The sequence below is a fragment of the Raphanus sativus genome, chromosome 5 (assembly GCF_000801105.2).
Source record: "Raphanus sativus cultivar WK10039 chromosome 5, ASM80110v3, whole genome shotgun sequence".
Lineage (NCBI taxonomy): Eukaryota > Viridiplantae > Streptophyta > Magnoliopsida > Brassicales > Brassicaceae > Raphanus > Raphanus sativus.
The window spans coordinates 7,639,016-7,665,889 of NC_079515.1; the positions used below are offsets into that span (position 1 = coordinate 7,639,016).

General features: G+C 33.4%; 5 protein-coding genes and 1 long non-coding RNA gene across 8 annotated transcripts; 3 read left to right on the forward strand and 3 right to left on the reverse strand.

Moving 5' to 3' along the window:
* The first annotated feature begins 1,588 nt into the window (after nucleotides 1-1,588).
* Nucleotides 1,589-6,165, forward strand: LOC108805078 (uncharacterized). Its single transcript, XM_018577033.2, has 13 exons — nucleotides 1,589-1,742; nucleotides 1,839-2,214; nucleotides 2,596-2,670; nucleotides 2,770-2,877; nucleotides 2,988-3,110; nucleotides 3,216-3,341; nucleotides 3,428-3,571; nucleotides 3,738-4,157; nucleotides 4,238-4,372; nucleotides 4,483-4,695; nucleotides 4,773-5,033; nucleotides 5,141-5,269; nucleotides 5,346-6,165. Exons 2-13 carry the CDS (start codon nucleotides 2,020-2,022, stop codon nucleotides 5,925-5,927), a joined length of 2,511 nt encoding a protein of 836 aa, XP_018432535.1. The 5' UTR covers nucleotides 1,589-1,742; nucleotides 1,839-2,019; the 3' UTR covers nucleotides 5,928-6,165.
* Nucleotides 6,166-10,646: 4,481 nt separating this feature from the next.
* Nucleotides 10,647-13,143, reverse strand: LOC108860491 (protein SAWADEE HOMEODOMAIN HOMOLOG 2). Its single transcript, XM_018634361.2, has 9 exons — nucleotides 13,001-13,143; nucleotides 12,586-12,671; nucleotides 12,433-12,478; nucleotides 12,131-12,317; nucleotides 11,894-11,969; nucleotides 11,735-11,786; nucleotides 11,494-11,637; nucleotides 11,289-11,408; nucleotides 10,647-11,177 (listed from the first exon to the last, which is right to left on the reverse strand). Exons 1-9 carry the CDS (start codon nucleotides 13,052-13,054, stop codon nucleotides 10,911-10,913), a joined length of 1,032 nt encoding a protein of 343 aa, XP_018489863.1. The 5' UTR covers nucleotides 13,055-13,143; the 3' UTR covers nucleotides 10,647-10,910.
* Nucleotides 13,144-13,283: 140 nt separating this feature from the next.
* LOC108861060 (uncharacterized) lies at nucleotides 13,284-16,122 on the forward strand. Of its 2 annotated transcripts, none has more exons than XR_001950799.2 (4): nucleotides 13,284-13,887; nucleotides 14,125-14,314; nucleotides 14,722-15,049; nucleotides 15,193-16,122. It is a non-coding gene; the product is annotated as an uncharacterized LOC108861060 (long non-coding RNA). The 2 variants fall into 2 exon arrangements; XR_001950800.2 differs by having other exon boundaries at nucleotides 13,285-13,887; nucleotides 14,168-14,314.
* Nucleotides 16,123-16,499: 377 nt separating this feature from the next.
* Nucleotides 16,500-18,951, reverse strand: LOC108860203 (NAC domain-containing protein 79-like). Its single transcript, XM_018634106.2, has 3 exons — nucleotides 18,609-18,951; nucleotides 17,462-17,727; nucleotides 16,500-17,175 (listed from the first exon to the last, which is right to left on the reverse strand). The coding sequence occupies exons 1-3, from the start codon at nucleotides 18,760-18,762 to the stop codon at nucleotides 16,669-16,671; spliced, it is 927 nt and encodes a 308-aa protein (XP_018489608.1). The 5' UTR covers nucleotides 18,763-18,951; the 3' UTR covers nucleotides 16,500-16,668.
* A 5,191-nt stretch (nucleotides 18,952-24,142) lies between these two features.
* LOC108863221 (NADH dehydrogenase [ubiquinone] 1 beta subcomplex subunit 10-B) lies at nucleotides 24,143-25,397 on the forward strand. Of its 2 annotated transcripts, none has more exons than XM_056986276.1 (3): nucleotides 24,143-24,494; nucleotides 24,612-24,676; nucleotides 25,200-25,397. In XM_056986276.1, exons 1-2 carry the CDS (start codon nucleotides 24,206-24,208, stop codon nucleotides 24,641-24,643), a joined length of 321 nt encoding a protein of 106 aa, XP_056842256.1. In that variant the 5' UTR covers nucleotides 24,143-24,205; the 3' UTR covers nucleotides 24,644-24,676; nucleotides 25,200-25,397. The 2 variants fall into 2 exon arrangements, with proteins under 2 accessions (XP_056842256.1, XP_018493075.1); XM_018637573.2 differs by having other exon boundaries at nucleotides 24,144-24,494; nucleotides 24,612-24,672.
* Nucleotides 25,374-26,650, reverse strand: LOC108863220 (protein SLOW GREEN 1, chloroplastic). Its single transcript, XM_018637572.2, has one exon. The coding sequence runs from the start codon at nucleotides 26,529-26,531 to the stop codon at nucleotides 25,578-25,580; it is 954 nt and encodes a 317-aa protein (XP_018493074.1). The 5' UTR covers nucleotides 26,532-26,650; the 3' UTR covers nucleotides 25,374-25,577.
* Between the last annotated feature and the right edge of the window lie 224 nt (nucleotides 26,651-26,874).

Here is a 26,874-nt window from a genome sequence, read left to right on the forward strand (position 1 = left end):
TACTCCATATCCATATACAAAGACCAAACACACAACAATCATCGATTTCCAGGTACCATCAATTTTTGACAATCAAGGTAATTACAATAACTCAGTCGCCGAATCATTAGATTTCATGTTATCATATCATGACATTCATCATCACTACTCTACATTCTTTATTGAGGAGACTAACCAATATGTGATAAATTTAATGAGGGAAAACCATAATATTATATTCCAACATCTTCAAGTTACTCTCGCCATTAGAGACTACAATCTAAATGCAACCACAAGACTTGACGTTGATCTAATCATCACGGATCTAAAAGTAACCCGACAACCGAAGAGGAAAACCATATATGCACCATCTGCTTTGAGAATTATACCAATGTAATCAATATTTCGACACTCGCCTGCGGTATAAATTTCATTGTCTTTGCATTAATCATTGGCAACGTACAAATATAAGTTTTCCAATGTATCGGAAAAGTAATTTATGAACCAAAACAAACTAATAATAAAAAACAATTTCATGTTTCAAACTCAAAATTCATTGTCTCATTCCTTAGTATTCCTGGTATAATCATCAAACAACATTCGGTAGATATTCAAGGGCATAATCAATGGATAAAATCACATACACAAAATCACCCGATACATCAACAACGTCACCGGCCCCGCGCCTGCGCGGGGGCTATGCAACTAGTGTTTATAGATTTGGAGTTGGCTGATTAAGATCCATTGTTAAACAAAGTCTATTCGTCTAAAGTACTAAGTATAATTTATTTCAAAAATAAAGTACCAAGTATAATTCAAATCTAACCCAGTGCGTGAAGAAAAATTGTTATTTTACTAGTGTTGCTTGGATCTGAAGTATATATAGATATGTCTTTAGATCTAAAGTTATAAACGTTTCATAGATATCTTAATCCTTTGACGAAGAGACTACTATACAAGGATAAAACAAAACGTGCCGCTCGGATCTGATCCATGATGCGTCTTTTAGGTTATCTGAAAAGTCAACGGTAAAGGTGTGTAGACTATGACCAGTGAAGTGAACAGTCAATAACGGACGGCAGGCATATCGGATGGTCATTATTTTTTCTCATATTTCAAATGGTCGCGATCTCTCAGTATGAAACTTTATGATATATATATATATTTTCTGTCGACTTATTATTTATAAAAGAACATCAACTCGAGGAAGTGTTCAACTGTTCATCTATAAGATAAAAAGCATACAGTAAGTGTTCTGATACTTTTTATAATATTATTATTACCACGTTTTATTCTATTTCACTTTGCATAAATATATATCTTTTATTTTTTTATCTGGCAGAGTAAAATTTATTATAAATAATGTATCTTCTATATAAGAGAATAAATCTTTTAAAGTCTTCTTTTGTTCCTTTTCTGGTAAATAAATAAAAAAGCAATGGTAAGTATTCTAATAATTTTTAATAATAATATTATTATTACCACGTTTGATCCTATTTACCCTTTTATGACTAAAAATCTTATACTTTGGCAGACTAAATCTAGCTGTAAATTAATATTTATTCATTGTGTATCTATAAAACATAAGAAGACTTTTTAAAGTCTTTCTTTGAGTTTTTTTTTGTCGTAAATAAATTAGAAAAAAGGCAGAAATTACGGGAGGACTCTTTTTGTCACACAGTTGATGCTGTCTAAAGATCCGTTACCAGAAGCTAAGAGTTACCGACAGGTAACTTGGGAGATCGGAGTTCTTGTCTGAAAGAGTACTATTCTTATTCGAAACTTCTTCCCACAGACTTTTTCAGTTTTTTTCTTTCCCAGAAATTATTTACTGTTTCCTTCTTCGTCCACTTGTGCAGAAGAAAATATAAATATCTCAAACCCACCGTGGATCTGTGAAGCTTGTTGAACAAATCAATTGTTGTTGGGAGCATAAAGACAAGTTCTTTCTCTTTATTCAAAACTCTTCAGATTCCAAACTCTACTCAGAAAGCTTTTAGATTCTGACCATGGATCCTTGAAGAAGCAAATTTGAAGAAGATGGTTCGGAGAATAAAGAGGAAAGGTTTCATAAACATCGAAGCTGCAAGAGAGTTTTTCAACCATCTAGTTGCTGAGAGACATTCTCTGCTGTTGCTGGTTCCTTTGGTCTTAGCTTTCTGGGCGATTGAGAGATGGGTCTTCGCTTTCTCCAACTGGGTTCCTCTCGTTGTAGCTGTTTGGGCTTCTCTTCAGGTAATATACCCAAAAAGTCACTTCCTTTCTGGATTCAAGCTTACAATTAGATAGAAAGTCTTTTTCTTGTTTTAATTTGTCCTTTTAAAAGGTTGATTTAATGGTTAATGGATATTGTTATAGAATCCTCAGATAAAGTTGGAGGCTTTATGCCTTTTTGTTTATACCTAACTTTTGCAAACTTGTCCTATATACTCAAAAAGTGTTTGATCTTTCGAAATAGTTATGGTAAACTGCTTAACATGGAAGAGAGACAATCTTTATATATATTTGAGTTTGAAGCTTACTTATGTTACTATTTACTAGCTAGAATGTTTTGTGTAGGTTTCCTATGTTAAAACTAGGTGAATTTTAACTGTCTTCATATGTTGTTTTCTGCAGTATGGGAGTTACCAAAGAGCAATACTTGCAGAGGATCTAACCAGGAAGTGGAAGCAAAACGTGTTCAATGCTTCGGTGAGAATTTCTTGTTACCTTACTTTTTTTTTTAACCTGGAAAATTTTGTTATATTTGCTCCATTTTTACAAGACTTCTTTGATTGTCTTTGTGTGCAGACGATAACTCCATTGGAACACTGCCAATGGCTTAACAAATTACTGTCTGAAATTTGGCTGAACTTCATGAACAAGAAACTCTCTCTCAGATTTTCTTCTATGGTTGAGGTGAGATTCATTCTCAGCTGTGTGCACTACCTATCATATGTTTTTGTGCCCGTTGCTTCATTCTAAAACATTGTGTAACATGTGTCCTTTTTTTTTTATCTAAAACCAAGAAACGATTGAGGCAACGAAGATCAAGGCTAATAGAAAACATACAGTTGTTGGAGTTCTCTCTTGGCTCGTGTCCTCCTTTGCTGGGACTCAACGGAACTTGTTGGTCGCAATCAGGGGAACAGGTCCAATTACTAATTTTTTTTTTGATAAAACGATTACTACATCTTCCAAGAAAAAGTTGGATTTTGACTTGAAAGTTTGCTCTCTTTTTTACTATGGTGGTTAAGAAAATCTTGCGGTTAGATTTCACGTGGGACACAACGGATCTAAGCATCTTGCTCCAAGCCAAGCTGTCCAAACCGTTTAACCGGACAGCAAGAATCGTTGTCAACAGTCTTTGCATCAAAGGAGATGTAAGCGTAACTTTTTGTCGGTCTCTAAACTTTTTAAGTCTTTTCATTGAAAATAATTGCGAGTCTTACTTTCATTTATTCAACAGATACTAATCAGACCAACTCTAGAAGGAAAAGCAATGCTCTATTCCTTTGTATCTAACCCTGACGTTAGAATCGGAGTTGCTTTCGGCGGTGGCGGTGGCCAATCTCTTCCCGCCACAGAGCTTCCCGGTGTCTCCTCTTGGCTGGTTTGTTTTCTCTTCCAATTTAATTTCTTTCTTTTTTTTTAATTTTGACTTAGGAGGTTCTTGACCGGTTTAAACCATGTTAAATTTACTCAAGGAGAGCAGACATTAATTAGTTTTTTTTAACCGCCAAAAAGGGTAAAACCGTAATTCTTTTCCTGTTTTTCAGGTGAAGATCCTAACGGAAACACTGAACAAGAAGATGGTGGAGCCACGCAGGGGATGTTTCTCATTACCAGCCACTGATCTTCACAAAACGGCAGTCGGAGGAATCATCTACGTAACCGTAGTCTCCGGTAGCAATCTCCACAGCAGCGTTCTCCGCGGAAGCCCCTCCACGAGAAGTCCCGACATTGTGGAAAGTAGCAACGGTAGCAGCAGCGGCAGCAGCAAACCTGTTCAAACATTCGTGGAGGTCGAGCTAGAACAGCTGTCTAGAAGAACCGAGATGAGATCAGGACCTAACCCAGCTTACCAGTCAACGTTTAACATGATCTTACACGACAATACAGGGACGCTTAAGTTTAACCTATACGAGAATAATCCTGCTAGTGTCAGATACGATAGTCTCGCTAGCTGCGAAGTTAAGGTAATGGTAACGAACCTATAACACTACTAATGTACTTACCTTTCGTTGGCTGTCTAACGTTTCCTATTCAAATGTAACAGCTCAAATACGTGAACGATGATTCTACAATGTTTTGGGCCGTTGGATATGATAACGGTGTGATAGCGAAACACGCTGAGTTTTGCGGTCAAGAAGTTGAGATGGTTGTTCCCTTTGAAGGTGTTAGCTCCAGCGAGGTATATATACTTACTATCCAAGTTTGTCTATGTATTATGAATGTTCAAGACCGTTTTTTAAAACCATTGTTTGTATTACTTACTCTCCAAGTTCGATTCCTTACTTTTAGTTGACTGTGCGGCTACTTCTAAAGGAATGGCACTTCTCTGACGGCTCACATAGCTTGAACAGTGTTCACTCAAGTTCTTTACACTCACTGGACGGCTCGGCTAGCTTGTTCTCGAAAACCGGTCGGAAGATAATCGTCACGGTTTTAGCAGGGAAGAATCTTGTTTCCAAGACCGGAAAATGCGACGCTAATGTCAAGTTGCAGTATGGGAAAGTAAGTAATCACTGCGTAACTCTGCATTGAAAAGTGAGCATTTTTGTTTAATAATGTTCTTCTTGTTTGTGTAATAGACTATACAGAAGACAAAGACGGTGAACGCGGCAGAGGGTGCCTGGAACGAGAAGTTTGAGTTTGAGGAGTTAGCAGGAGAGGAATATCTGAAGGTGAAATGCTACAAAGAAGAGATGCTTGGCACCGACAACATCGGTACTGCTACGTTGAGTCTTCACGGAATCAGTAACAGTGAGATGCATATATGGGTTCCTCTTGAAGAAGTTAGTTCTGGAGAGATAGAGCTTTTGATTGAAGCTGTTAGTCCTGAGTATAGTGAAGTAAGTATTCTTGAGAGGAAAGCAAATGTCACTCTGTTTTCTCTCTTTACTCTGTTTCCTCTGTTTCCTCTGTTTTTCCTTAATGATGTTTTATCTTTTAATCGCAGGCGGATTCTAGTAAAGGCTTGATTGAACTGGTTCTTGTCGAAGCACGGGATCTCGTGGCCGCAGATCTTAGAGGAACCAGTGATCCTTACGTCAGGGTTCAGTATGGAGAGAAGAAACAGAGGACAAAGGTAATGAAAAAACTATCTTGAACACAATAGAGACATAAGAAGCAAAACTTACATGTGTTCTTGTTATTCACTTCAGGTTATTTACAAGACATTGCATCCAAAATGGAACCAGACTATGGAGTTCCCAGATGATGGGAGCTCCTTGGAGCTATACGTCAAAGACCACAACACTCTGCTTCCAACTTCAAGCATTGGTAACTGCGTTGTGGAATACCAACGGCTAAAGCCAAACGAGACGGCAGACAAGTGGATACCTCTCCAAGGAGTGACACGTGGAGAGATCCGTGTCAGAGTCACGAGGAAAGTCACTGAGGCTCCAAGAAGAGCCAGCGCGGATTGCGGCTCTCCGTTCAACAAAGCTTTGTTGCTGTCTAACCAGATGAAGCAGGTGATGATAAAGTTTCAGAATTTGATTGACGATGGAGATCTCGAAGGTCTTGGTGAAGCATTGGGAGAGCTGGAGAGTTTGGAGGATGAACAAGAAGAGTATTTGGTCCAGCTTCAGACAGAGCAAACGCTGCTTATCAACAAGATTAAAGACCTTGGTAAGGAGATACTTAACTCATCCCCTATTCAAGCCACGTCTCATTCGCCGTCCAGGTCCGGGTCAGGTTCGGGAGGTGGATCGTATAGCCGGAGATTACCAGCGCCAATGTAGTGTAGTTGGTTTGTGATCAACCTACAAAAACAATCTATGATGTATATAGATAGATATGTAGGGCATTGGATATAATGTTCAAAGAGATTATGAGCCCCTTTGTTACAGAAGATAGAAACCATCATCCTTAAGTTTCTTATATTTCCATTGTTATTATTCAGTAACAACTAAAGCAGTTGTCATTGTTTTGTAAAAACTGTTGTTCTGTTTCAAATCTGAGAAATAATTTAACAGAAAACTAGATAAGCTATATACTATTTAGTTCACCGCACTAATAATCCATTACTAATGTTCTAATCCGTGCACATGCACATATATTTGTTTAAAAGAATAGACATATTTTTTTATAACATAAAAAAATATAATGGTTCCATATATAATTGTACGTGTGTTTGTTCAATTTGTATATATAATATTTATGATAAATCTACGGTTCTTGTTTGTCTAGTTTAATAATTTCTACTAGGTGTTTTGCCCGCATATGCGGACATAATCGTTTTACTAATAATTATTAATATATGTATTATGATTTAAACACCATGATAACTTATTTTTTATATTCTTAATCATTTTAGTTTTTTCGATTTTTATTTCGGTCTATGTCTTCTTAACACAAATGAAAACTTTAAAACTATGAGACCATAAGAGTATAATTACATATCAAATATTGCACACAATAAATCACTAAAACACACATAATCCAAGTAAAAACAAAATAAATAAAAATTTAATAAAAACTAAAGTTCGATGATAATTTAGAAGATTAAAAAAACGAATTGAGATAATGACAATATTTCATTGGTTTACTTGATAAATATATACATTGACTTATCTTAATATTTCATAAATTTACTTTTAATAAAAGAAAAATAGATAATGATAGTTTTATTATTAAAGTTAATTTATGGTTAATTATATAATGATAAATCTTATTATTCATTAAAAATATATCAATTTTAGCCGTTTTAGAAAATAATCCATTAAACACATGTTCATAACATGATTACAAAGAAACTCTTTAAACTTAATATTAAAACATATTTTTTTATAGATTAAACAGTAATAAAACATACACATGAAATAACTACCGAAGTAATTCAGAATAACTAATTCATAATTCCAAACTCCATGTAACAAAAACGATTTGTTCCTATACTTTCAAGCTCAAAGAAATAAGAAAAACATAGAACTTCAACTAAAAAACAAATATCAAAAGTACAAAATATAGATGTCAAAAACTATAATCGAGAAAATTTGGAATGAATAAAAAAATGAAACTATAGAATTTAAATCATCTTACATCATATGAAAATAAGAATTGGTCCTAACTTGTTTAAAATAATTATAATTTTAATTCCAATTATAAAATTTGAAATCGTTATATTATTTAAATAAAGAAATTAATGATTTAAGCTAAAAACAAATAAGAATCTTGTGAAAGTTAAAATAATTATAATCATAGATCCAATGAGAAATTTCGAAATATTTATATTATCTAAATTAATAAATTGATGATTTAATCTTAAAACTAATAAGCATATGACAAATTAGCAAAATTAGCTAAAATCAAAGAATATATATAAATTAATAAATTGATGATTTAATAAAAAAACTAATAAGAATATGACAAATAATCAAAATTAGCTAAACTCTAGAAGAATGTGACAAATCAGTAAAATCACTTCATAAATAATAATAGTTATATTATTTAAATTAGTAAATTAATAAGTTAAGCTAAAAACTAATAAGAATGTTGTGAAAGTTAAAATGACTATAATCATAAATCCAATGAGAAATTTCGAAATATTTATATTATTTAAATTTATAAATTAATTAGGAAGTTTGAAATATTTATATTATCTAAATTAATAAATTGATAATTTAATTTGAAAATCTAATAAACATATGATAAATAAGTAAAATTAGCTAAAATCAAAGAATATTATAAAAATTAATAAATTGATGATTTAATAAAAAACTAATAAGAATATGACAAATAAGGAAAATTAGCTAAAATCAAGGATATTGTGACAAATCAGCAAAATCACTTCATAAATAATAATATAGAAAACTAATAAGAATATGACAAATAAGCAAAATTACCTAAAATCATAGAATACATGACAGCTAAGCAAATTTACTTCATAAATAATAGTATAGATATTAATTGCTATATTATGGTTGAATATTAAAACAATAAAAATGATATGTTATATAACATATTTGTCAAATATTTTTTTTACTATATTAAATGTCTCTGATGTAATTATTTTAAAACTGGTAATATCTGACAAAAGTATTTTGGTAGTGTAGAAAATAGAAAAGAGCAATTAATTAAGTAGTTAGGATAAATGAAAATAAATAAAAAAATATGTAACAAAACTGTTAAAAATATAGTTAGTTTTATTTATACCTCAATTTTAATAAGATATATTTTAAAAAAAAATTAGAAGGAAATTGTGTCCAACTTTGTATTTCTGTTTTAGTAATTTTGATAATTGCATATCTAAAATGATTCACCTTCACCAACATGTTACAACTAACAAACATGTTTGTTTGTTCAATAAATAGACAACCATCAGTATATGATGAAAAATTAGACTAGACCGTAATTATTCCATTATACATGACTGATTAAATAAAATATGTTTGTTTGTTCAATAAATAGATAACTATCACAGTATATGATGAAAAATTGGACTAGACCGTAATTATTCCATCATACATGAATGATTAAATAAAGAGATTATACAGAAACATTCTTGATTTTAAATATTGACAAATATACAAGTTTGTTTGTCCTTTGTTCTTTAACTTTTTTTTTCTTTAATTAATGGGAAACTTATGTTTCTTCATTATTTTCTGTTTCTTCCAGTTGTATGGGAAACTTATGTTTCCTCTTTTTTTCTATTTCCTCTTATGTTTCTTCTTGTGTTTCCTCTTAATTAATTGGGAAACTTAGGTTTCCTCTTTATTTTCTGTTTCTTTTAGTTGTATCTTGCCATTCATCCTAACAAATTTACTAATTTACCACCAGCGTAGTTCTTGTCACTCTGCTAATTAAAGATGGAAAATAAATGTTTAATCATCGTATCTAACATATAGTATAAAAGAAATAAGTAAATAAAGAATTAATACGTTGATATTTTTGAATGAACTCAATGGTTTGACTGATTTAAAAGTTGTAGTCAAAATCGGTTTTGTGTCAAGATTCATCTGAAAAAAACAATATCAAATTAAATAATATAACAAAAACTGTACTAAAAAAACTCGTTACTACTTAAAAGATAAGCGTATCAATTTCAACATGATTAATACGATCAATTCATCACGGCTGATACGGTGGCCAATTAGATGTCAAATCCAAACTTTTCAACCTTCTTTTTCAGACGCGAGTTTTCAGCAATTGTCCATAAAATTACATAAAATTAGAAACCGAAACCTTTTCAAACAATATAAAATCCGAACTTTTCAACCTCCTTTTCAAACAATATAAACTTTTTAATCTCTTTTTCAAACAATATAAATCCAAACTTTTCATTCTAAATCCAAACAATATAAAATCCAAACTTTTTAACCTCCTTTTCAAACAATATAAACTTTTCAAACAATATAAATCCAAACTTTTCAAAAAAATTCAGACAATATAAAATCCAAACAATATTGTTTGGATTTTATAAAATCTAAACAATATAAAATCCAAAATTTTCAACCTCTAAACAATATAAAAAGTTTTCAAACAATATAAAATCCAAACAATATAAAAAGTTTTCAACCTCCAAACAATATAAATCCAAACTTTTCAAACAATATAAAATCCAAACAATATAAAAATTTTCAACCTCCAAACAATATTAAATCCAAACATATAAAAAGTTTTCAGACAATATAAAATCTAGACAATATAAAATCCAAACATTATAAAATCCAAACATTTCAAAAAGTTTCCAGACAATAAAAAATCCACACAATAAAAATCCAAACAATATAGAATCCAAAATTTTCAACTTCTTTTTCAAAAATATAAAATCCAAACGTTTTAACAATTTTTTCAAACGCGAGTTTGAAAAATATTACATAAAAGTTTGTCAAATCCAAAATTTTGTCAAATCCAAACTTTTTAACATCTTTTTTTAGACGTGAGTCTTCAACAATATAAAATTGGAAACCGAAACCCTAGATTTAGTCAACCTATCATTTGTTTAACAAGATTACATAAACCAGCCCTACCTAAAAGAAGATAAAGTTACTCTAAAACCACGTGTTGTTCAACAAAATTCACTAGATATTAGGGATAAATTTTCTCACATCGAGAATTTAAAAGAACTGTAAGTAAAATATAAATGATTAGAATCAATTCACTTATCACCAATTAGTTTTAATTTAGAAATCTATAATAAACCCAAGTCTAATAATTTACTCAACGAGATTACAGAAACCAACCCTACCTAAAAGAAAAGAAAAGTAATACCTACAGTTCGACAAGACAATAAATGGTGTATATAGTAGGGCATTGGATAAAAGGATCGAAGAGAATGTGATCAGTCCTTTGTGTTACAGAAGGTAGAAACCATCATCTGTAAGTTTGTTTTTATTTCTAAAGCATTGTAATTGTTTGTAAAAACTGTTATTCTGTTTTAACTCTGAGAAATTATTTACAGAAAACTACAGAAGCTAAATATCATTTCAACCTCATGGTTATCTAGTCTATGTTTAGTTCACCACATTAATAATATTGATCCACATATTACAAATTGCAAGCATGTTTGTTTGTTCAAGAGAGTAAATCCATCAACAGCTGATGATAAACAGAGTTTACCATAACTATTCCATCATACATGAAGTGTATTAAATAAAAGGGCATGATGCGGTTTTAGATGACTTGGTCATTCTGTAATTTTACAAAAGTTCTTGCCAAGTTAACCTCTACAGTTCTAGCTAGTGACTGAATATGGTCACAAAATGTTGGATAGAGCTGATGGTCTATGCAGAACCAGCGGGGACTGTGGCTGCATTGGAGCTAGGCTGAACTGGAGTGGCTGAAGCAGAGGTCAAGCGTCGATCTTTCAGCTCGGTTGGGACAATGGGAACTGAGGCGCCGGATTGTGGAAGAGGGGTGATTGCAGCCGCGTCTGGAGCGGGTTTCTGGAGGTGATTCGAGTTAGCAAAGTCATTGGCAGCACTGTGAAGTTGATGTAGCCTGTAATCTGTCTCAGGCCGCCTGCAAATCTTCCTCAAGGGAACGATCTCCTGCTAGGTGAGAAAGGAGGGTTTTGCTTCAGATTTTCTAAACCATGGAACCAAACGGTTCTGACAGGTAAATAATATGTTAGAGACAGCAAGAGAGATGAGATTTCCAACCTCGCTTTGGTCGTGGCTGTAACGAACCAAGAACCTACAACGACAACCTCTGATATCATGTCTTCTTCTTTGTGCATCAAGAACTTTGGCGTCAAAGTAGAGAGCTTGATCTTTGCCTTCCTGAAGACGTTATAACAAAAAGTTTAGTCAAGAGATGAACTCAAATGACGCTGAACTGAATGGTAAGAAAAACGTAGTTCTAAACCTGGAAGCAAAGTACGAGATCTCCAGGAAGAACTACAACACATTCTGATGCTTCACATGGGAATGACCGTAGCCTTACGTGTTTCTTGACGTTTATCCATTCAACTTCTTCAACTTCAAAACCCGCAAATCGAACCTCCACTTCCTGAAAATACCCAAACAGAAAAGATAACGTTTATAAGCAAAACGAAGAAGGGGAAGAAAGAACAAAGTAGTCAACTAGAAACTGGTAAAGGAATCACCGGATCACCAGTCTCCAAGTTTCTATGATCTAGAAAATCATGCACATCATACCTGTATTGTAAGTGAATAAAAGAGATACATATTAGAGAAAACAGTGGATTGAAGAAAAGTATTATAATTCAGCTAAAATACTGAAGATCCAACCCAAAGGAAATTACCATGCACCGTCCCTGGCAGATTTGGCTTCAAATTCCATGTAACATTTGTCTGAACCACTACTCATGACACCGGGAACTAAAGAGCAAATTAGTAAACAATTACGAATATGCCTCATACTGAACTAAGACTTATGGATAAGAAACTCAACAAAATTAAAAAAAATTCCAACGAAACGTATTCAAATGAATAAGCCTTCTCAACCAATTTGATTTACACATATAAGACAACAAACATACCGGAAGGAGCAACGGGTAGATTTCCAGTGATATGAGTAGGTTTAAGACCGGCTGATGGTGGAAGCACATTTCTCATCTGATTGGTCATATCCACACCACGCGGCATGGAAGACACGTTTAGCTTCCCAGGAGCGTTATTCCTCCTTGCTCTTAGAGCATACCTCCTATTTTGGAACCAGTTCCATATCTGTGTGATGGGAAAAAAACAACATCGCATTAAGACCAAACCTCCAATAGACTCTTTGTCTAGAGAAAAAAAAAAGTTAAGAATCGTGAACAAAATAAAGAAAAGAAGCAGTTACTTGTTTGAATTGCACAATAATTTTGCCCTTTCGCTCCACCGATCCACTGAGAAAGACAACGATTGTAAACTACTTATTAGATGACGAAACACGCAAGAAGAGGAGTTTTTAAGACCAATGATAAAGCTAGAAGGAAGGAGGAGTACACTACACCTGAATTTTTCAGCAATATCTTCAAGAACTTGTCGACTTGGCATTGCTGTATGATGCTGTAACAATATTGCTTCCATCTCCGTTACCTTATAAACACACAAAGAAATATTATTAGCCAAAGCAAGATCAAAACCTTTTTCTTCAAACATAACAGATAGAAATGTAAACAATTATGATTCGAACCTCTAAACATTACATGAAAAAACTACAATACTTTCACGCGATGAAAAACTGATTGATCGAAAAAATCTAAACCATATCATGAACACACAAAAAAAAAAAGAGAGACTCAAACCTTACAAGAAAAAAAAACAAACCTTCTCCACAAATTAGTTCTCAAAATCCAATCATTCGACAGCAAACAGATAGCATTACAAAGAGAGAGAGAGAATAAAAACAAAGATTTTCACATCACCTCAGCCATGTTAAACCGGAACGCAGGACTTCCATTACTGGGAGGTCGACCCATTGTTTGTAGCTTCGTCTCACGAGAACAAAAGAACGAAAATACAAAAGGTGACTGCAGATAGTGTAATCGACGGGAGATCCAAACCGTTTTCTACGATTATATATATAAATACAAAACAGGCTTTTAAAAAGCCCATTATATAGGCCCACATAACTAAAATGGAAAAAAATCTTGTCCACATAGTAAAGTTTTCTTTTTTTAAATTAATTTTATTTTTTCAGCTTATCCGCTCTCTGGATATCCCAAACAACGGCGAAGACAGTTGGCTAAACCTAAATCTTTTCCTCACTGTTCAATGGCTATGGTTCAGATTAATTTTACAGAAATGCCACTGAGACGCCCTCATTTCTTCCTTTGACTTTTAGACCTCTCACGATACTCTTCTTCTCCTTGGCTTCGCTGCTATTCTGCTCATCGTCCCGTCACATTGTTCAGCGAGCGTAGCAGCAGCTATAACAACCGGCGATTGGATCAACGGAACCCTAAAGCAACTCTCCTTGGATCAATAAGTGGCCTCCGTCTTCTAGAAAGAAATTGAACGGCGGAGGAGGAAGGATAAAGAACTGACCGCGATTGAGAGGATCGTTCTTCGGCTATCAGAACTTAGGATTAGCTTCTGAAGACAGAGGATAGTTTTTTTTTTTTTTTTTGTTTAACCTGGGGGTATCCCAGGCCCAGAAGGCCCAGACTAATCCCCAAGGGGAAGGAATGCCCACGGATAGACGCCCCTCTCAGTTTTTCAAATGGGCCGAAAGCATGGCCCATATCCGTGTGGGTGACAAGAGCGTTGCAAGGTAGTTCCCTCCGGCCTGGAAAGACAGAGGATAGTTGAGGTAAAAGATCTCTTTATTGCTAGTATAATCGATAGGGACGGACACCAATCATCTAATCTCAACTTTGTTCTGGCGGTAGAATGGTTATGTTCTTTAGTTAGAAATGTAGGAACCTGGTTATGGTCTCCCTCTTAGGAACCGTTATGCTTACGTTTCAGGATAGAAAGGCTAGAGGAGATATAGCTCTGAGTACGACTGTTAAATAACAAGACTTTTCAACATATGTTTACGTTTCAGGATTATAGGAAACTGATTTGATTTAACTCTAATGAGTGAGCAGCGTCGAACTGGTGGCACGGTGATATAGAGAGCAGGAAGTGTGATGCTGGTTTATCATAGGCGTGACTATCAAGGACCTTCTGCAAAGATTGCCGTGAAGCGAGGTGTCCAGGATACAAATAACAAACTGATGGCGGATGAGATAAAGGTCTCTTTTTTTTTTTCCTTTTTTTTGTACTGTTAAATTTTAGGGACAAGTTACTGTTGAGATAAAGTTGTTAAATTACAAATTGAAATCACATTGCAGAAAAGCATCTGTCATTCCCCTAAGCCTAAGTTTCATATAAATATTAAGGATTATGTTCGTATTGAGATCTAGTGATCTATAACTAGGCTTTGTGGAAGGTGACGGAGACCTCACAACTTGGTGGTGAGATCGAGATTTAAAAATGTTGAGAAGTGTTTTGTTTACCTGCTCACCTAATGTTTCTATATTCCTTTGAGCTTCGATGTCGGTATCTAAGCTAAAAGAAATAGGCAAACTAAATGAAAATAAGACCCATTCATATGGATCATATTATGAACATTCATTTATTTCTTGTCTTTTCGTTGTAGACATTGACAGGGGGTGTCTTGCTACTCATAAACAAGTATTACATTGTAATATAACGTGGAAAGGACTTCCTTCCTTCGAGTGTGGCACGACAAGAATTAACAAAAGAGATTCAAGATGTCGAAGAGAGGGTAAGAAATCGAGACATTAAAGCTACTCAGCCTGTTGGAGACAAAGTACCAGCGGAAGCTGGCACTCTGGCCAAATTTTATGAGGCTCAAGCTTGCTGGAGAAAAGAATAACACCGGACCATCGAAAAAGATGATTGAAGATGCTTCAAGGATCGCAAGTGCCAGAGTTGTGAAACGAATCCAGCACAAACTAAACCTTGTAAGTAGACCTTTTTTTTTGTTTTCTGGTTAACAACTATCATAGTAAGTCACTGAGTTTAACTTCTCTGTTTGTTTGTGACTGGGCCTGTCAGTATACTTATATTTGTCCTATCATAGTAAGTCATTGAGTTTAACTAACAGGTATATCCGTGGTGTGTTCGACGGGGTGATCGAGAATATGCATCTGCATTGGAAGCACAAGGTACTGGTGAAGCTTATATCGAAACAGAGGAGGAGTTTTGCGTTTGTTGAAGACACAGCTCGGTTTACTAGAGAATACGAGAGCGGTGGAGTTCTTGTGGCAATAGAGAAGGTTCCTAAAGGGTTTGCACTTATCTATTACCGTGGAAAGAATTACCAGAGACCAAGAAATCTCCTGACAAAAGCAAAAGCATTGAAACGTTCCATTGCTATGCAACGCCGTGAAGCAATGGAACGTTCCATTGAAACGTTGCATTGAAACGTTATATTGAAATGTTCTGCTCTTTTCACTTCATTCACTACTTATTGGTTCTTGCAGACTTCAAAAAAAAACGTCATAGAGTGAATCAGAATGGGAGAATGATGATGATGACGATGGCGAGGAGGAGAAAGATGATGAGAGTGATTGGGACAGAGCCGGTCCTAGAAATATTTAGGCTAGAAGCCAAAATTTTTTTTTGGCATGTTAAATATTTAAAACAAAAAAAATTGTAAAAAGAATGACACAAGAGTTTGAACCCATGACCTGATCAAGCCAACTGTAGTACAATAACCAAATTGCCTGAAGAGAGTTTTGTTACAAAAAGGAGTTTTGTTACAAAAAGGGCCGGAACTTTTCTAAATATTTCACAGTTGGAAGCACGTGCTTCACCTGCTTCTATCAAGGGCCGCTTCTGGATTGGGACGTAGTTTTGAAGAAGAAGCTGATTATCCATTACGCTAAGGATAAAGCGTGCATCTTTTTTTTTCTTATCTCAGGATATTATAGCTGAGACTGAGAGTGATCTCGGTGTCTGTCTGATGTTATGAAACATAAATTGATTTTGTCTATTGCTGAGAAAACAAGAGTAAGTGAAGATTTTAGAATCAGTAGCAGAGTTTCATCATCGACTTTTGTTAAGTAGCAAAGAACAGTTTAGTATCACCAAGAATTTGAACGAAGCCAAGGGGAGAAGAAACAAAAAACGCATCAATTTAAATCTTCATTTACAGAAATTGTATGTTTTGTCAAATCTATTTGTTCACTATTTTATTAACAAGTGTTGGATGTAGGTGTAAAAACCATTTATATAAAGAAAAACTTAAAAACCAAGAAAAAGATGGACGAGAAATGGATTTCAACCAAGATCAATTAAAAATGGAGTATAAAAGACTTTCGTTTTTTTTTATCTCTTTCTTTTTTTTTGTAAACTACGTTTTTTTATTTCTTTAGCTATTAAACTTAGAATAGGACGTAGACATGAATATTACAAACTTTTCCGCACTTCCACATAAAACATGGGTGCACTAATTAATTTACTTGACCTCATGTATATGATGAGATCTATATGTATATGTAAATGATACAGTTGAGATTGATGGAGATTACATAAGAACAAGTTAGGAAATTCAAATTCTGCTACGTGATTTACCCTTTTACCATATGGAGTCCATATTAAACGCTTCCTCTTGCGGTTGCGGCTGAGAGGAACTTGAACCATTTTGCATAATATTGGAGACTCCTTGTTGAAGAAGAGAAGAGGGATTGATATTAGAGATCATTTCTTTTTGGAAACTATAAGAGTTCCTTATTTGGAAAGCCTTGAGCAACAAAGAGTTGATTGGAGATAAAGGTGGACCAAGTAGACTTGTTGTCCAAGATGAAATATTAGTAGCCATGTTCATGTTCATATTGAGACCAGCAGCACTTGTGATATTGTCTCCTAAATAAACACTGTTTTCTGGATATTTATGATCTTGAATGTGATTGTAACCGATGGTTGATGAGTTTAAATTGAGATTCGGAAACTCAATATCTTCAAACTCATTTGCCATTGATGAGTTTGCATCGCATGGAGATCCAAAAGATGACTGAGGTTGTTGTTCTTGTGGTTTCTTTATCGCTGTGCTTTTTTCGAAAACCCTACACACTACCCATTCTTCCTGGAAATTAAGATGATATTCAAGATTATGTTTTAGATGGCAAACACACACATAATTCAAAAATATATGAAGATTCAAAAATGCATAGAATACATGTACTTTAGTTAATATTTTTCATCATATATGCATACAAAATTTGGGGTTTTCTATTGAAACCAATATATTATTGAGCCGTGCCTGAATTTATTTATAATTGTGAAGAAAATCTATATTTTGATAGCATCAAATTCAATTTTGATTAAAAAAGAAGATAAATTCATAACATTTTGTAAATATATATATGTACCTTAGCGGGTGTGATGGGTTGTTTATTCTCAAGCCTATACTCATGCATAACCCAATTGCTTTTCTCACCCTTTGGAGCTCTTCCTTTGTAGAAAACTAGGGTTTTCTTCATGCCAACCAGCACTCCACCTCGGTATATCTCTTTATCTTTACCCGTGGTTTTCCAATAACCGGCTTCAGTTGCTCGGTTTGTCCTCAAACCGGTTGGGTATTTCCGGTCTCTTAGGCTGAAGAAGTACCACTCTTTTTCTCCCATTGAAGCCTTGGCTGCATATATCAGACAACACATTATTTTAGTTAATTATATCATGATCTACATACATACGAAAATACTAATATATTCTGGATAAGTATAATATAATAATAATTCAAGTATAATATTAAGTATCAACGAACTATATATACGCCATTTAATTAATATGTGTACGTGTGTATGTTTATAGTCTCCAGTCTCCACATGTTTGGTAGGCTGGATACACCTATATATGTAGAACCTACTAAATTTACTCTCAGAAAACTGAAGAATGTGGTTACTAAAACAATGTAACAACTATGGTTTCATTTATATTAGTTAGTATGTCAGGATGTCTATATTGTTAATTATATATACGTGTAATATGTCTTTTATCGATATGTATCGATAAAAGATGTCTTTTATTGTTTACAAAAAGACAATAAAAGACAATTTTTACAATAAAAGACAATAAAAAAATGTCTTTTATTATTTACAAAAAAACAATAAAAGACATTCTAACATATTAAATATCTAATATGGATTAATATGTCAGGATGTCTTTTATTGTTTACAAAAAAAAAGTAATATGTCTTTTATCGATATTAAATGCTGTGATTAATCCATTATCATATTTGCCGAAGAGTACATGAATAATTCTCTTTTTGTAAATTAGAGTACATGAATGATTTTACATTAGTATTGTTATATTTTCTAAAATTATTGTGAAAAAAAACTCATGTAGACTAAAACAGTAGCACAAAAAGAAAGCATGGCACTCAAGTATTCTAAAACACCTTGTTGGTATTACAAACACAATAAAACACAAGTTATTTAAAGATTATACAAACACAGTAGCCGGCGAATACTACACACAAAACATATATGTATAGATGATCGAAGTATAATTGTCTACCTGGCAAATCCCAAGGTTCACACTTATTTAGATCAACGTCGACGACTGCTTTACCGGTGAATCCAGTATCGGAGACTTTCCTACAAAGATAATGCGTTATGAGCTCCTCGTCTGTAGGATGAAATCTGAACCCCGGAGGAAGATTTTCTTCCATTTCTTCTTTGTTCTCTCTTTTTTTTTTGACAATTGTTCTCTTTTTGACCAATCTAAATTAGAGATTATCCTCTCTAGCTCCCTTGAGAGAGAACAAAGAAGATCGACGGCAAAAAGCTTTTCAATAATGTGACATAGATATATAGGGTTTATATATATTCACATGAATCACATATATAACTAAATTATATATTAAAATAAGAAATGATTTGTGTACCAAATACCGATCTTGAGGGAGAAGCGGCCACTGGTAGTCTTTTCCGAATGTTGATTATTATTACAGCTAACATTTTGACAATTCAAGGGTTTTCAACCAAGCATACGTACCCATTTTTTATTATTATAAAACATACATGACCTTAATTATATGCTAAACTGTAGTGCCTAATAAAATATTTGTCGGCGTATATATTAATGTTTCTTTTTAAATTACATTACTATGTTTATAAAGTAAAACTTGTCTTAATATCTGCATAAATATAACTATAGAAACATAAAATGGATTTTTGTGAGATTTGTCCAACCAACTTCACCCAATGCTACCCACCATGAAAGAAACCCTAATGCCAGTGTAATGTGAACATGCTTGCGTGGCTTCTCCATTCGTTGGTCAAATCACATTTTAATATGATAGGAAAATAAAAGTTTTTTTGGACAACAAAAAAAAAAATTTTTGGACAACAGTTACGAAATATCTAAACCTGATTAAACCATCAAAACTGTCATATATATATACAGTTGCGGACACTTGTCTTTTTTTGCTTATCTCACGGCCATAAATACATGCATGTATCCATATAATGTGCTAGATTATATGTTTAAAAGAAAATTAAAGTACATGCTTATAACTTATACACTTTTATCGATCTAAAAAGATCAGTTGTGTATTTTTTTCTGAAGATAAATTTTTTAATCTCGTTAAATCCATGGGAGTCGCAAATCCATGGATAAACTCATTTTCCAGAGCATTCAAATAGATCTTAAAACATAAATATCTATATTTGCGTTAAGTAAAAAAATAATAAGATTTAGTTTCTCATAGCAGAAATATCAAATTTGAAATATATTTGCATCTTAGATCCTGTCCACTACCGTTTGACTACGATGCCGTTCAAATTGTGGTCCTCATATACATACTCGAATTGTATAGCTCATATTTCACGTTAAATTGTTTCGTGCAAATGTGTTATCAAAAACATGATTTGGTCGACTAAATTTCTTGATTGGTGGATAAATAAAAATGGTAATCATATATTTATTTGTCTTTCATATGAATATAAATTATGTACCCCAGAAAACAATCAGAAATCACGTAGTGTCTTTGCTTCTGTCGGTAAACTAATGTCTTCTTCTTTTTTTCTGCCAAACAAACATTTCTGATAAGAGAACAAAACCCACAAAATATATGGGTTTCGATGATTGGCATGAAGAATATATTTTTCTAATTTACAAAAAAAAAGAATATATTTTTCTAAACAATTCTGTTTTTCCTAAGATTATGTTGTGTATATAACACATCGATCCTAGATATAAAAAATTGTATTCACAATGGAAAATTTTGTTATATCGAATGCAGCCTGCGGTCTTATAAGTTATTTTAAACTTTTACTTATATAGACAAGATTGAAATAATTACTCTAGAAGAGTGGTTAAAAATCTCACCAACCTAATGGAGTGTGCGTATAATAATAAATACACATGAAATAATTAGTTTATGTTATTCAACGCAGAATTACTGGGATCTTTACATATATCTACTTAGAATGTTGTTAAAAAATATCTACTTAGAATGTCAATCCTACCACTTGAAAACTTTCACAATTGATTCAATCCAACCTCGAGACTTTTTCCCGTCCTTGTTTACGGGCTTTCTAGCTTTCTAGAATCACACCCACGTATATATCTATTATCTACCTGTTATATGCACGTTTTGCACTACTATATATTAGCTACTAAACAAATATATCACTGTGTCAAGTAAAGATATATATTAGTCTAGTTTAAGTGTTTAACTAAATAAAATTAATTATATATGTGGTTAGAAATTTGAAGAAATGTTTCTTGTATGGCTATATATAGAATTAAGACAAAAATAAGTTATATCGCATACTATACGTAAACAAAAGAACTACATCACCAATAAGGTTATGATTCATGACTACTAATGGCCAAAAGTCATTAAGTAAACTAACTATAACATTTCTCTACCATTGAGTTAATATATGTGGATTGAATATATCTTTTTGAATGAAAATGGATTTGAATACGATGACGGATAAATATATCACTATACTTCCAAAATGGATAAATACGATGAAAATATATGTGGATTGAATATATCTTACGATGACGGATAAAAGTATAACTATAAAATACGATGACGGATAAATATATCACTATACTTTTTTTTTTGAACTTAATATATCACTATACTTCCAAAAAACTATAACTCTATATATACATTCTGTAGTTTAGTTAATTGTAATTCATTATCTATGATGGTTACAATGCATGACTACTAATGATCATTATTTATTATTTAAACTTATCACATTTTTATACCAATAAGTTAATATATGGATATAATTGTTTACAATAATTTTGGAATAACTTATGAGTCTCTTCCACTTATATTACATGTAGCTTTCTGAATAGGCCATACCCTGCAATTGGCATATTATTTACTCCAAATAAACTTATAATTTGCTGATTTTGCAATATGCTAATCAGATCGAAGTGACACCAGGAAATATCACCTTATAATTAATTTAAAACCATAAGATTCTGGAGTCCACAAAATCTTCAAATCTGTCTACACATTAGATTTTTCAGGTGGATTTTCTATAAACCATGAAAGGTCGTGTAAGACCGCATGTTTTGTCATTATCTACGTGGAAAAGTATTTGTCTTCTTTACATTGTCATAGTCGACAACAAAAAACAATCAAAACTTAAAAATCAAAAGTTTTCCTAAGTAACATTCCACCTTATTGAAACTAATGATTTTCCGGCGCTACGCGCCAGGTTCGTATGTTATACTTTTATATAAATTTATAAATTATTATATTGTCTTAACAAAAAAAATATGTTAAATATAAAAATAAAAATATATTAAAAGTGATATTTTATGATCTTTATTAATAGTGGTTAGTGACCGTAGTGCATTAATTTGTTTGAAGTTGTTTACTTCAAAGTGTAATAGCATAAGTGGTTGTTACTAACAGATTTAATAAAAATAGAATAAAAATCTGATAGTCATAACAAAATTAATTTAGTTGGAATTTAAACATAAAACAAAGTTGATGTTTTATATAGAGAATATACTTATATTATTAATTATTAAAATAACTATACATGAACTATAAAACTTTTACAAATATATTTAGTTCAAATAATAGAAAGATGGAATATGTTTCAAATTTTATAAAAAATAAAGGTGAAGTGTCAATTTTTAGTAAAATAATTGGTGAGTATCTAATATATATTTTTAAAATTACCATGTTGACTTTTAAAATATAGAGGTGCGAGTTGTATGTGTTACTTTGGTTTCAAGGTCTCTCAAAAAGATGTATCTTAAAATAAGAAACATAAAATTATTTTATATATTAATTTTGTTATAATGGAAGATTTTGTGTGTGTTCATAACGAAATTCTTGTTTGTCCACCCTTATTTAGAATATCAACGAATCTTAATATGAATCTAAATATGTTTTTACCTAAAAACTATAAATGGTTCTTAAACTCCTCTATTTAATGGACAACTTCTATTTTAACCGGAATGGAATAATTTCACCAAATCTTCCTAGTAAAAATTCAATTTGTTAATTAGTAAATGAGATGTAGCATTTATAACGATTATGAGAAAGACAATTTCTAACTATATGTGACATTCGGGCTTGCTGACTTGTTGCATTTAGTAATGGTTTTGACAATAAATGGTTAGTGTGGTGCAAATGATTAATGGTGAGGGTGGTGTATGGTTTACATCAATTTTAAATAACTTTAGCAACCAGACAACGTTTTTAAATTTCTCTCATATTGGAAGTAATGATTCTTTTTTTTAGTTAAGTTTTAAGAGTACATTAATCTTGTTCATAGTTTTTAAAATGTAAACACGGATAGCATGCATCAGGGACGTTATTGGTTTCCTTGCACGGTTTAATATGGGAAAATACCATAAAATTTATGTGTCAATACTAATAGACCAAATGTTAGTCTTTTGGACTAAACATTATTAGAGTGGGATGAGTGGAATTTCTATATTGATTATAAGATGGTTACGTCGATTGCATTAAAGAAGGAGAATCGTAGAGGTTTTATTCTCCATCGTCAACATCAAATACAAAGAAACCCTATAAATCAGTGTTTTGACACCCGATCCAGACATTGAACCGGACGATTTACCGGGTCTCTAAATCATTGGATCAACCGTGGATGAACCGCGGTTTAGTAAATGAATTAATTTTATTATATAATAATATATTCGCTATGAAAATAAATATATAAAAACTAAAGTTAATATTTTAAATGTTTTCAAACATAAAGTAATAGTTTGGATATGTATCTATTTTATGTTTAAAAAAGTTTGAAAATACTTAACTTTAGTTTCCATTTTTGTATTTTTATTTGACATACAAAATATTAAAAAATAGTTTAAAGTATTTTAAAAAAAATATGTAACATAAGAGTTATGAAATCTAAAAAAAAATCAAGACATAAAATTCATAATAAATTAAACTTCCAATCCAAAATTAAAACATCATTGTAATAAATTGTCAATAACAAAAATAAACTAACACCTAATTACAATTAACACCAAAACACATTAAATAAAATTGAGAAAAGATTTTAATTATTAAAAGGAGAATGCCACATGACATTTTTCCTTCCAATGAGATAAAAAAACTAAACTTTATTAGTATAGACAATCAAAACTTAGCTGATAAATCTGAATTTTCTCTAAATTTGAATAATATGTGAAGTTAAAAATGACAATTTCGTTCGTAATCTAGTGGCTAATGAAGCTTGATCAAGAATGTTAATTGAGACGGGTGTTCCTCTCCATTATTCTTGTTTACAGTAATTTCAATAGATGTAATAGTTATTTAATTAGTAGGATAGTAATTACGAAAATATTTCTTCTTGATTGAAAAACTATAGCATATTTAAATAAATATTTACTAGGATAGAAATTACGATGATATTTCTCTAATTTAAATTTTGTTGGAGATGATTCACTAACCTTTTTTTTTGGTCAAAATAATTCACTAACTTTTTGAATATTTTCCATCAAGAACAATTTTGCGTTTATACTTTTGGGCCATATATTGGGCCCGAACAACTAAGCCCATATTTACCTTTGAGTCTCATAGTCCCAACTGCCAACAAAACATTCAGAAGCGAATCGAATCGAATCGAATCAATCAACGAAAGAGAAGAGAAGCAATGGGGAGAAAGAAGGGATTGCCGGAGTTCGAAGAGACGGCGCCGGATGGGTTCGATCCGGCGAATCCGTACAAGGATCCGGTGGCGATGGTGGAGATGAGAGAGCACATCGTGCGGGAGAAGTGGATCCAAATCGAGAAGGCGAAGATCTTGAGGGAGAAGGTGAAATGGTGTTACCGCGTGGAAGGCGTCAACCACTACCAGAAATGCCGTCTTCTCGTCCAGCAGTATCTCGACTCCACTCGCGGCGTCGGCTGGGGAAAAGACCACCGTCCCATCTCCCTCCACGGTCAGTGATGATGATGCCTTTTGCTGTGAATGAAACGTTTTTTTATCCGATTGCTTTGGTTGATTAAATATTGGACTGTCGTCGTGCTTACGTTTTTGGTTTGATGATAATGTTCAGGTCCCAAGCCTGAGGCTGTTGAAGCTGAATAATAATGCTTTGCGTCTGATCAACCGGAGAGGTGAGTGAGTAACTTGTTTCGTGTTTCTACAGCAAGCATTGGTTTTTATTACATCTGTTTGATGAACTAAAAGAATATTGTAAGAAAAAATATTTGGCATTTCTGGCTCTAGTGATAATGATGTGATGCTTTGTGGTTTAGTTAAGGTTCCTCCTCCATACTGGTTTTGTCTGTTAAGAACAAGTGGTTAGTAACCATTTGTATTTTTCTGTAACGAAAGAAACTGTGATGCAAAGTGTGAATGTATCTCATGTAATTCACTCATGACATGCTGTGTTATTATGAACGATTAACAAAGCTAATCCTAGAAATGGGTGTATTGTGATATTATGAACGATGAACCCAACTTGTGGAAAGTTATTACCTAGTGTTGTATTGTCTTTGTGAACTTGAGTCATGATAATGATGGCAAACGTTAGTAGGTTACATCATTAGAAGCCGGACTCGCTAGTATTCTTCACAGCTTCTGGTTTCACTTTTATAACTAGCTTACTGGTCCAAATAATCTTCTTTTTCTTGTGATGCAGGTGACCGAGCTTTTAGCACAAGACATGAAAGATTCTTTGGACTGTGCAGAGTTGCTCTTGTTTTCTTTCTTTTTTTCTGTCTTTTGGAAACATGGCAGTCTTTTGGACTGAAGATTCATGTAATGTGTGTACGAGCTTGAGTAATGTATTGCTACACTCGACATTAGTCTCTCGTTATCAAATAAGTCTCCTTTCCTCTGCGTTATACCAAATACAAATCATAGGATAAACAAAAAATAAACCACAAATTCTTAAGTTTTAACTTAACATAAAAGAACATTTCGCTTTATAAGTAACTCCAACGTAATCTCTCAGGAAAACAATCTTAGTCTTCCTCGTCTTATTCTTCAGATATAAGAGCTATTATCCTAACTTCACTCAGTTATCTCCACCATTACCAAAGAGCTTCATCTTAGAAAGTGGCGTCCTCAAATACCCTTCAACTTCAAACTTCTTTGGAGAAAGCTCTCTGTACTTAGCAAACTGCTCCTTAGCTTCAACATTCTTGTCAAGTAAACTATATATCATACCTCTACAGAAATATGGTCTGAAATCCTTCGGATCCTCTCTCGTCAGCTGCTCGTAGCTCTTCAACGCTTCATCCACATTCTTCTGCAAGAACTGTATCTGCGCAATGATCAGCCTCACGTCTCTAATCTCCTTCACCATATTCTCAGCTTCAGCTACAGCCAAAGCATCTTCCAGCCTCTGCAGCACCGCGTCTCCTTCCCCGGACCTGTCCATGAGCAATGCGTTCTCGAACAAAGCCTCGAACGAAAGCGGGTTTCGCTGGAGAATTTCCTCGAACACTTGGCGTGCGTTCTCGGTACGACCCATCTCTCCCAATAGCCTCGCCATCAGGAACTTCCACTCAGTTTCATCTGGCTGTGCGGTTACGAGTCTCTCTAAGATCTTGAGAGCTTCTTCGTCTTCTCCGTTCTCTAGCTTCTGCTGAAGTAGCGATCTCAGCGTTTTGACCGCCTCTGGGGTGGATTCTAGAAGCTCGGACAACGGCGAAGTGGGTTCAATCTCAGACGAAGTGTTCTCTTCTGTCACTTCCTCGGTGGTCGTCGCGACCGGAGATTCCGCTATCGCCGGTAAAGTTGCGAACTTTCCGGTCATGGAAACAGCAGCGCCGATTAGAATCGCTGATTTAGCGAAAGATTTGAGCTTTTCGTGAAAACAGTGATCGGAAGAATCATTCTTGCTAGCCCTGATGCGCAGAGAGACGATATCACGACGGGGAATGATATGCCCGGCGGCGACCGGAGGAGTTTTAACGGCGAGTAAAGAGAAAGACAATGAAGAAGGAGGTGAGAGAGACGTGAACATGGTTTCCAGCGTATTGTATGAGTTGGCTGGAGAGTGGAGAAGCGAACTCACAAATCCAACGAGGTAGGCAGGCGGCAGCGATTTTCGGATGAGACAAGGGTTGTGTTAACTTAAGTCCACCATTCTCATGTCGAAAATGTCATAGCCGTAAATTATATTTGGGCTTTTATCTTATATTGTGATGGGCCTATTAATACTTGGGCCTTTATCCCTTATATTCGGAATGTTCATACAATCATGTTCAATATTAACTCAATAAGTTCGTACTGGATCAATTTTTTCACTTAATTAATTTCTGGAAATAGAATCGAAAATGTTTTTTTTTTTTTTTTTTTTAGAATCG

What these genes read in the sequence shown, in the direction of transcription:
- LOC108860491 (XM_018634361.2), bottom strand. Translation starts at nt 13,054, where the DNA reads ATGGGTCGACCTCCCAGTAATGGAAGTCCTGCGTTCCGGTTTAACATG. An exon ending in TCTACCCGTTGCTCCTTCCG is followed by an intron (nt 11,970 to 12,130) that starts GTATGTTTGTTG and finishes TTTGCTCTTTAG; the next exon opens with TTCCCGGTGTCATGAGTAGT. An exon ending in ACTTGGAGACTGGTGATCCG is followed by an intron (nt 11,638 to 11,734) that starts GTGATTCCTTTA and finishes GGGTATTTTCAG; the next exon opens with GAAGTGGAGGTTCGATTTGC.
- LOC108805078 (XM_018577033.2), top strand. Translation starts at nt 2,020, where the DNA reads ATGGTTCGGAGAATAAAGAGGAAAGGTTTCATAAACATCGAAGCTGCA. An exon ending in GGTCGCAATCAGGGGAACAG is followed by an intron (nt 3,111 to 3,215) that starts GTCCAATTACTA and finishes ATGGTGGTTAAG; the next exon opens with AAAATCTTGCGGTTAGATTT. An exon ending in TCAAGTTGCAGTATGGGAAA is followed by an intron (nt 4,696 to 4,772) that starts GTAAGTAATCAC and finishes TTTGTGTAATAG; the next exon opens with ACTATACAGAAGACAAAGAC.
- LOC108863221 (XM_056986276.1), top strand. Translation starts at nt 24,206, where the DNA reads ATGGGGAGAAAGAAGGGATTGCCGGAGTTCGAAGAGACGGCGCCGGAT. An exon ending in CCGTCCCATCTCCCTCCACG is followed by an intron (nt 24,495 to 24,611) that starts GTCAGTGATGAT and finishes GATAATGTTCAG; the next exon opens with GTCCCAAGCCTGAGGCTGTT.
- LOC108863220 (XM_018637572.2), bottom strand. Translation starts at nt 26,531, where the DNA reads ATGTTCACGTCTCTCTCACCTCCTTCTTCATTGTCTTTCTCTTTACTC.
- LOC108860203 (XM_018634106.2), bottom strand. Translation starts at nt 18,762, where the DNA reads ATGGAAGAAAATCTTCCTCCGGGGTTCAGATTTCATCCTACAGACGAG. An exon ending in TGAACCTTGGGATTTGCCAG is followed by an intron (nt 17,728 to 18,608) that starts GTAGACAATTAT and finishes TGATATATGCAG; the next exon opens with CCAAGGCTTCAATGGGAGAA. An exon ending in AACCCATCACACCCGCTAAG is followed by an intron (nt 17,176 to 17,461) that starts GTACATATATAT and finishes CTTAATTTCCAG; the next exon opens with GAAGAATGGGTAGTGTGTAG.